The following is a 10,264-nucleotide window of genomic DNA, read 5'->3' on the forward strand; positions in this document are numbered from 1 at the left end:
GCTCAAACAAACCTTTCTGCTGTGCTGCTTTTTGGATTGCAAAAGAATATGACGCAGAAGAAACAGTCTTACTTCAGCAATAAAGACAAAAAATGAAACACAAATGTGATGTTTATAGTCATTTTTGCTTATTAGTATGGTTGAATTGGATTATCAAAGGTCAGCAGCGAATACATTGTTTATTAAAGTGAGATTAAAAGCATAAAGTATTTCACATTCAATTATAGAAGGTTTGTGTAACATTCTGAGTTTGCGTTTCAACGCTTTTATTCATTTTGAGAAATACTGTTTTTATGCAAGTACGATGAGTAAACGCACGTTCACATTTAGTCAAGAACTACAATAAGCATCACGTTCACACACTTACGATTCCTCTCAACATGGGGACAGGAGAGCGGTCAGTCAATAAATGGGAAAACTAAGTAACTTGCGATATTGTTGGAAATTTTAAATAACACGCTATTTTACTCATTACTTGAAAAAATGTCTTAGCTTAATAGATTAAGTAAGGTTAAAAAACAAATAATGCAGTTGTGTTGTACCACTGCTACATACCAAAAGTAGGCCTACATTTTAGGTTGTTTCTTATTCTTCTTAACCTAAGATCTACACCTGGTGATGCAAGACGACAGCAGATTTTTGAAAAGCAACACGACTTCTAAAACCAAGTAGCAAAATGCATATTCAATTTATTTAATAGTAATTGAAATAATACATCTGAGATATGTTTAATTAGGCCCTTTTAATAAAATGAGAGCTTTTAAGATTTGAGGTGAAACAAATTGCCACAGCAAAATGAGCTGTGAAGGAGAAATAATGTATTGGAGTAAAACTAATATGCCTAATTATATTTCTAGATGTCTGTTGTCGACTGGAATTAGAAGGCTTGTCTATAATATGGGTAGCCTGGCCTTCCGCTCAATTTTCATTTTCCTTCAGTACTCCGTCTGGGATTGGCGGTATATTCTTAGGTTTTTTCCAAGCAAATTTTGACTGGTCCAGTCAGCGAACAGAGGGAGTGGCTGAGAACAATGACCTTGATGTCCTGCTCTAGTTTGAGATGACATACGTCACGACCAAACGTTAGCGATTGGTTATGGCAGATCCAATAGTTTTAAACTTCAACAGTTTTAAACTTCAACAGAGTACGCCTTCAAGGAAGTAAACGCTTGTTAAAGGAGAGTGGCCAGACTCTCTGTACAAATGAAATGTACTAGAGTCTGGTAAGACCAGGCTATAATATGGGGCCATTGAAATATGACTTGGAAAAAAATTGAAAATATGACATCCTCGCATTTCAAATTAATATGAGATAAAATTACTTAAAAGAAGAATACCATTCCAAAGTCGCCTTTTGCTGCATACATTTACCAATCAGCAGTGTAATAGCTTAATATTCCCAAAAAATTGAATGCAGTGAAACTATTTTTTCACATTTTGTAAAAGTACTCATATTCCCATTCATCACTAATAGTTGAGACTGGCACACTTTACCCCTCGGTTACCCATTCACATACTAAAATCCTCAACTACAGGCACCTGTATTCTTTATAAATATGAAACATAATTGGTTACTTTAAATGATGTAGCTTACTAGCTTGACATATATGCTAAAATGTGTGATTTAAGAGGAATGTTAATTGTGAGTTTAGAGTTTGTTTAAATGACAGCATATAGGCAAATTTATTACAGAAAGGTCACTGAAATTCTTCCTTCCTTTGGGCTTTATTGAAATAAAAATGGTTGTATTTGGTTAGCACCGTTTGAAAAAAACAACAACATGCATGATCAAAATAGTCACTCATCAGCAACTTAGTTACACGATTGTGTATTAAGGGCACATCAACACTGTTCTCCCTAATATTACATCTGATTTGAGAGGAACTTGGGCTAAGGACGTTGGTGCATTTAACAATAAAATATTAAAAAGGTATTGCCTTCTTCAAAGGATCACTGTGTCCAAAGCACAGAGGCAGAGCAAACGTACTCTTGGCTTTAGGGTTGTAATTCTACGACAAGACTCTCAATAGAAAATGAGATGAGATTTCCATGTGCTATTACAAGTCTTGAGGAAAATGAAGATTTTTTTTTGAACCACATGATTCTTTTAACCTGGATGAATTCCATATTTGAGCGTTACACCATTGCTGTTTTACATGTAAACTATAATCTGTGCAATGATAAAAGCTGATTGTAAAATCAACAACTGTGTGAACTGTCGACTTTGGCAAGTTTGCTCAAGTTGTACGGTAAACTGAGAAATACTAGATAAAATCTTTCTACTGCATCGATCATTTTCCTTAAATAATTTTTATTTCTTTCAGAATAACTACGAGAAATGTATATGCAAGTTCTGTACAATTTTCTATTTATGCTTGGGATTGCTTTTTAAAAAAAAACGAGTGGTGAAACAGTTTGAAAAACGGGATGCTGACACTTAGTGCACTTAAAACCCCCAAAATATTTTGTCCAACAGCAATCCTTCGGTTTGCTCTGGATATACTTCAGAAAAATCAGTTCTTCAGATTATTGTGTTGGCTCCAGTTAATCTTGTTTTCAATCTTTTGCTCCAAATCCCAATTCTTCAGTGTCTATAGAGGCACGTTAAAAATACTGCCATTTTCCGAGAACTGTGTCTTTGATTGCATCAACAAACTGTGCAGGCACCCAGTAGACCCAATATTGTGAGGCTTCTGTTGGACCCAGCTGAAATGCCTATAGTGAAAAACAAAAAAAAGGTTTTTATATATACACACATACACACACACACAAAGTATTCTTGTCGCTTTCATTTTCACATTGTTGTGTTGCCTTATTTTCATTTTTGTGTGTACTATCCCTTTAAGTTGCAAAATCCTGGTTTAGAATGACCTATATAATGCATAGTTTGCTGAAAATGTTGTGATAAACACATACCATCATGTGATAGTCCTCGTGACCCTCTATTGGCTCAGTCACAACATTTTTGATGGAACCCATCGGGATTTTTTCTGTTCTTTCTGCAGGCCGGAAAACATCAAGATCAGCATAAAGCAGGCATCACAAATACAGTTTTAATCAAAAGATGAAATCACCTTTTGTTCCGATCCACAACTGATCCTGTTCCAGCTTGAAAGTGAGTCGTACTTTTCCACCAGATTTGTTGTACATTCCCGATAAAGGCACTGTTGGCAGACGTTCCTGTTTGACAAATAAGCGATCACTCGGATGTCATTAGCACGCACAAGGAACTTACTCTGGGTCCTTAAAAAGAGCTTTACAGCTGCGCATGTGATCACTAAACTGACATGCTTTACATTACAACACAAAGGGGATGGGCAATGAAACACTGGTCAATATAGTGGAGGTTTCACGCCTATGTGTGGTGGCCAATCTTGACTGATTTAACATTTCAACAGTAGGAGCAGTGTGTGAAGGTTAAATTAGCAGAGCAATAGCACAGCTGTATATAAAATAGTGCCAAAAGTGGACAAAATGTTGCCGTGTCTCTCGCTGGCTGAGCTTTGGTATTCAGGGTAATGTTGGTATACCACCACGTAGGACGAACCACATCCAACAGGAGTAACTGTCGACGCAAGATGAAGCCGTCTGAAAGGGATGTCCAGGTACTAACCCGGATTGTATCCAAAAAACAAAACCACAGCTGACTGCAGAATTAAATACGCAACTCGACTCTCCCGTTTCCACCAAAACTGTTTGTCGGGAGCTCCACAGAGACAATATTCACGGTCGGGCTCATGCCAATGTCAAATGTCAGTTTCATTGGTGCCAATAGTGCAAATCTTGGGCTGTGGACAATGTGAAACATGTATCGTTCTCTGATCACCTTCAATTTCTTACATCCGGTGTGGAGAATCCCCAAAGAGGCTTAAAGGGTTAGTTCACCCAAAAATGTTAATCCTGTCATTAATTACTCACTCTTTAATTACTCAGAGGAGAACTGCCGCCCCAACTGAGCCTGGTTTCTCCCAAGGTTTATTTTTCTCCATTAGGTCACCTGGTTTGGTTTCCTTGCCACTGGAAGGAAACATTAGATATATTTGGATATTTAGTTGAAAAATTTTGTGTCCCCAACGGAGCAAGCCAGAGGCGACAACTTGGAGCAGTTCGGTCTGGACGTAGAGAAGTAATTATGCCCGAACAGAAACTGTACAGACCAATGAAATTGTCAGGGCGGGTTTTAGACGATGATGGACAGATGATAAACAGTAACGTAATCCACGTCATCAAAGGCGCTTGGGTTGAATTTGTTCTTATCCTAAGAGGAGAACTTGTTCGTATAGCCTATGCATTCACCTTTCCGGTCTCCGGAAAAAAAAAAGGCATTTGGGGGGTAAAATGTGTTATTTTGGCAGGGCTGCCTGCTAAAATTTGCATTCCTGGGTCTGTATATCACATAAGGGGCACTTCAACCCGCGGACATGGAAAAACCGCGGACTTGGCAACACAGTGCAGTTGAGTTCTGTTGACAACTAACGTTATGCGTCGCTCCGTTGCTCTGATTGGTTGTAGGTCTATCCAATTGAGGTTCCTGGTTCGGTTGAAACACGCCCCATAATCACAGCCCAACGGAGCAGTATCAGACTCATATTATGACTAGAATTGAGTGTGAAGACGTCAGGCTACAAGTATATCTAATTATTAAACTACATTAACCATATAAACTAAATTACTGATCTAAAGCCCACATTGTCACTGTATGATAATTGAAATGAACTGATGACATCACCGTTTTCTCCAGAACGGCTATACGGCTGAATAAAATTATGTTGCATTATTTTCCTATTTAACACGTGAAGCTGCTTTGAAACAATCTGCATTGTTAAAAGCGCTATATAAATAAAGTTGACTTGACTCTCATGTGATTCCAAATCAACAATCTCTTCTCGTCTGTTCACGTAGTGTAAACAGTGCAGCACTTCTGAGTTCTACGGCTCACCATTGGCTAGCTCCCGTGTCAGCATCATCACACGCATGCGTCGGGGTTCTCACGTGAACAGTGTCGGCCAATGGTAAGCTGGCATTCTTACTATTACGCTGCACTGCATTTACTATGTCAACAGCGTAGGAGACTGGCCCAGACGAGAGGATATTGTTGAATAAAGTCATTATTTTAGGGGGGGGGGTTTTTGCACACAAAGTGTTCTCATCACTTCATTAAATGAATGTTGAACCACTGTTGTAACATGGACTATTTTAATGATGTCTTTCCTACCTTTCTGGGCCTTGAAAGTGTTCATTAAATTACTGTCTATGGAGGGGGTCAGAGAGCTCTCGGATTTAATCAGAATATCTTCATTTGTGTTCTGAAGATGAACGAAGGTCTTATGGGTTTGGAACGACATGAGGGCAAGGAATTAATTACAGAATTTTCATTTTTGGGTGAACCATCCCTTTAACACCAAAACTGTTGCGTGGCTACGGTGAAGCAGTGGGGTGGACCAGTGGTCTAAAAACCACTGACAAGAGCTACCGAACTATTCTGAAGGACCTAATGGTTCAAACACTGTACCATGATGAAGGGGGTGCCGTGTATCAGCATGATAAAGCACCAATGCACACACAGCAAGACTTGTGACAGCATGGTTTGATGGACATGAAAGAGAAGTTATACATCTCCTATAGCCTGTACAATCACCAGATCTGAATATTTTTGAGCCATTTGGGGTATTTTGGAGGGGCAAGTCAGAAAACGTTTTCCTCCAACAGCATCACATAATGACCCGGCCACTGTTCTGGAAGAGGAATGGCTCGAATTCCCTCTGGCCACTGTGAAGGACTTGTATCTGTCATTCCCAAGATGAATTGATGATGTATTGGCAGGCAAAAGGAGGCCCTACACCATACTAATAAATTATTGTGGTCTAAAACCAGATGTTTCAGTTTCATTGTCCAACCCCTGTATTTGTCCAAAAGTCTGAGACCACAAGTGAAAATTATGCTTGTGAGAACAGAGCAGTTTAAAATGTATTGGATTACAAAGTTCTTGAGGTTTAGACATCTCATTAATTTTGTATGGCATGTGTGCAGTAATCTGGTATAGTCTCTCATATTTTATGCTTTACAGATTCAGCTTACCTTAGTTCCTTTTATTGATTGCATGACATCGTCTGGTTTTCCTTTGTCCAAAACTTTTCTATGTTGCTGAGAAAAAAAAGTATCCACAGCTGCATTTATAAACTAGAAGTACATCAGTATAATCAAAAGCATTCTAAGTATATACCATCCTAATTTAACTGCTGAAGTTCACATTGGTCAAATAAGTTTCCCACCTTTTGCCTGCACAATGGCTCCTTTTTGTTCTCCTCAGCTTTAACCTCTTGCTGAATAACTTCTTTCGGTGTATTTACAGCTAGTACATCATTTATTGTAGATCCAACCACCATAATCTTTGCACCATTTGTCACTTTGATTTCTCGAAGCGTCTTGTCCTCTGGTAGCAGGCCTTTGTACATCACTTTCTGCATAGCAGGTGGAAGACCTTATGATGATACAGAAAAAATAAAAATTGTATTAGGTGTTTAATTTCAAACTCTGATCCTAATATAATACAGTCAGTTTCCAAATGACATAACATTATAAAGTCAGTTCATACCATGAAGCATCTTTTTTATATCTATTTTCCACATTTGATTAAAAACAGTGTTTTCGATCGTTGCATTTATGCTGGAAGCTTGTTAGCTGCTCTTCCGTATTAAAATAAATTCATACTGTCCCAATTTATAATTGTACTTTGAGACTGAAGCAGTTGATCAAAATCTTTACATCAAATTTAAAATTTTAATTCAATTTGAAATTATAAGTTCAGTATTTTTATTCATGTATTTACTCGCGTAAGGGTGGGACAACCTGTCACTCACATGACATCACAGCAATAGCAAACCACGGCCATCCAATCAATTCCCAATGGACAAAAACAAGTCCTGCCCTACATTTTTTTCCAATTCGAAAAGTCGTTTCACTTGGATATACACCGATCAGGCATAACATTATGGTGAAGTGAATAACACTGATTATCTCTTCATCATGGCACCTGTTAGTGGGTTGGATATATTAGGCAGCAAGTGAACATTTTGTCCTCAAAGTTGATGCGTTAGAAGCAGGAAAAATGGGCATGTGTAAGGATTTGAGCGAGTTTGACAAGGGCCAAATTGTGATGGCTAGACGACTGGGTCAGAGCATCTGTAAAACTGCAGCTCTTGTGGGGTGTTCCCGGTCTGCAGTGGTCAGTATCTGTCAACAGTGGTCCAAGGAAGGAACAGGGGTGAACCAGTGACAGGGTCATGGGTGGCCAAGGCTTATTGATGCACGTGGGAAGCGAAGGCTGGCCCGTGTGGTCCGATCAAACAGGCGAGCTACTGTAGCTCAAATTGCTCAAGAAGTTACTGCTGGTTCTGACAGAAATGTGTCAGAATACACAGTGCATCGCAGTTTGTTGTGTATGGGGATGCATAGCCGTAGACCAGTGAGGGTGCCCATGCTGACCCCAAAACTGAGCATCAGAACTGGACCACGGAGCAATGGAAGAAGGTGGCCTGGTCTGATGAATCATGTTTTCTTTTACATCACGTGCTTGTGGTTCGCTTACCTGGGGAACACATGGCACCAGGATGCACTATGGGAAGAAGGCAAGCCAGCGGAGGCAGTGTGATGATTTGGGCAATGTTCTGCTGGGAAACCTTGGGTCCTGCAATCCATGTGGATGTTATGCTGACACGTACCACCTACCTAAGCATTGTTGCAGACCATGTACACCCTTTCATGGAAACAGTATTCTCTGGTGGCCGTGTCCTCTTTCAGCAGGATAATGCGCCCTGCCACAAAGCAAAAAAGGTTCAGGAATGGTTTGAGGAGAACAACGAGTTTCAGGTGTTGACTTGGCATCTGTGGGATGTGCTGAACAAACAAGCCCGATCCATGGAGGCCCCACCTCGCAACTTACAGGACCTAAATGATCTGCTGCTAATATATTGGTGCCAGATACCACAGCACACCTTCAGGGGTCTAGTGGAGTCCATGCCTTAACAGGTCAGGGCTGCTTTGGCAGCAAAAGGGAGACCAACACATTATTAGGTCATTATGTTATGCCTGCTCGGTGTACATCACATATACATTTCATGCCGCCTTTAAAGTACATATGCCGTTAAACCCACAATTTTCATGATAAGAGAGTTACATTACCAGTGAGAGTGTGAATCCTCTCTTTCAGCTTAGCACCAGTGCCGTCTAAAGGAATTTTAAGATCATATTTGTTTTTGTTCCAAATGATTTTCACTTCCACCATCTCTTTCCCCTCATCACTTTCCTCTCCATTGCTGACAGCAGCGGCCTGAGTCGATGTGCTTTCACCATCGGTGAGAGATGCTTGTTCAGTCCCTGCTGCATCTCCTAGTCCAGCAGCTTCACACAACACTTCTGGTACCTTCTGTGTGACCTCAGCCTCCATTCCTACTACCTCACTTCCTGTGGGAACAATTGCAGATGAGAGGATATCAATCAAAAGTGTTTTTTTTATTTATACTGATAAGGAAATGATCTGTTTCAAGATAGAGTACTGATATAACCATGACAAATCTAATCTAATCTAATGACAATAATAAATAAAAAAACAAATCCTCCTGGAATATACATAAAACAGCTAATATTTATAATACTAGTGAGAAAACAAGGTACCGGTAACTATCCAAATCTCACAATTAACAGCTGGATACATTCATGCTAGATTCCCACTACCACAAATGGCAGTTTAGATGTGTTATTTATTAAATAAACTATCTCTAGTATAGATAGTTTTAAAGCTAGCTGACTTTCTCGTGTCCAAAGGCGCAGAAACCTTTATAATTTGAACCCAACTGTTGAACTAAGACCAATAACGGTTCCCATGACGGACCTGTGTGTTGTAATCGTCCACAACTGACTCATCAGTAACTTAGCCAGCCCGCTGTGCTAATATTCGCATGCTCACATCAAGATTGTGTCTCAAAAGTCAGTGAGCTGCCTACATAGACATCATCTTTGGGCACCACGGGCTCGATTGAAACCTTCGTTTAAACGTTGCAAACGCTCCCGTGGTCCCCATGATCGAACGTTCTGGAAACGTGTGAACGTTTCAAGCGCGCTCACGATTCTTCCCCTGAATGCCATCTAGGTAGATCGTCCACTAGATTTTGTGACACAGCCGAAGTTTTCGAGATGGCTGTTTGGGCTAATCACAGAATATCTTGCTATTATTTAACCCTGACAAGTTCAAGCAACGTCCATTCAGTGTGATACAAGTTCCAAATAACTGCAACCGATGTTATACGCTTATAAATAAAACCGCAAAGACAGTGGAAATGGCATTTAAGTACATTTTCATGCTACCTACCATCCTGCGCCGCCATGATGATTGTGTACAATACGAAAGGCTTCTGGGAAAGAGCGTGCTGTCAGTGAATGAGCTCTGCAGCTTCCCGTAGTGACTTTGCGATTTTAAAATCTGTGGCCGTTTGCATAAACTGCTTAGACTAGTGTTAAAAGTTAGCCATCTAACTGCTAGTTGATCAAACTAGTTCTTAACATATTGGCTACGTTTATGCAACTGCCCCCTGGTGTATGAAACTTATTTTGGAATCGTACATTTAGTGACATAGAGTTGCATCTTCGACAAAAAAAATTCTGACCACACAATATTTGTATTATTCATAACTGTTATCCAGTAAATTATAAACTTTTAATGCAAAGTATTAAGCAACTTATAATGACAGTATATCACCCAATTTCTAATTTCGTTATCACTTTGAAGAAACAATTACCAAATTATTTTCGAATATTGTTTACATTTTTCATACTAAGAAATGAATACCATCTATCTATCTATCTATCTATCTATCTATCTATCTATCTATCTATCTATCTATCTATCTATCTATCTATCTATCTATCTATCTATCTATCTATCTATCTATCTATCTATCTACTGTCTGTCTGTCTATCTATCTACTGTCTGTCTGTCTGTCTATCCATCCATCATCCATCCATCCATCTATCATTTTAGAATTGTATGTATGTTTATGTAGGCCTATGTATTTTTTATTGTTTTGTTTATTTATATTATGTATGTAATATTTTGTTTATTGTCTCTGTCTGTAAATGTTGTAAGCTATTCTTTATTGAGATAAAAAAAAATAGAAAATATATAATATAACGACTACTCCAGATGTGACGTAGCCTGTTAAAGTTTGATGATTTCCAAATACTCGGGATTGGCATTCGCTCTGTGGAT

At 39.1% G+C, this 10,264-nt stretch overlaps 1 protein-coding gene across 2 annotated transcripts; it reads right to left on the minus strand.

Moving 5' to 3' along the window:
* Positions 1 to 94: 94 nt before the first annotated feature.
* Positions 95 to 9,556, minus strand: ubfd1 (ubiquitin family domain containing 1). 2 transcript variants are annotated; one of them, XM_079831628.1, is made up of 7 exons: positions 9,368 to 9,556; positions 8,182 to 8,463; positions 6,273 to 6,481; positions 6,079 to 6,144; positions 3,075 to 3,180; positions 2,917 to 2,999; positions 95 to 2,715 (listed from the first exon to the last, which is right to left on the minus strand). In XM_079831628.1, exons 1-7 carry the CDS (start codon positions 9,381 to 9,383, stop codon positions 2,605 to 2,607), a joined length of 873 nt encoding a protein of 290 aa, XP_079687754.1. In that variant the 5' UTR covers positions 9,384 to 9,556; the 3' UTR covers positions 95 to 2,604. The 2 variants fall into 2 exon arrangements, with proteins under 2 accessions (XP_079687754.1, XP_079687755.1); XM_079831629.1 differs by lacking the exon at positions 9,368 to 9,556 and adding an exon at positions 8,891 to 9,100.
* Between the last annotated feature and the right edge of the window lie 708 nt (positions 9,557 to 10,264).

This window comes from Gobio gobio, assembly GCF_949357685.1.
Source record: "Gobio gobio genome assembly, chromosome: 1".
Classification (NCBI taxonomy): domain Eukaryota; kingdom Metazoa; phylum Chordata; class Actinopteri; order Cypriniformes; family Gobionidae; genus Gobio; species Gobio gobio.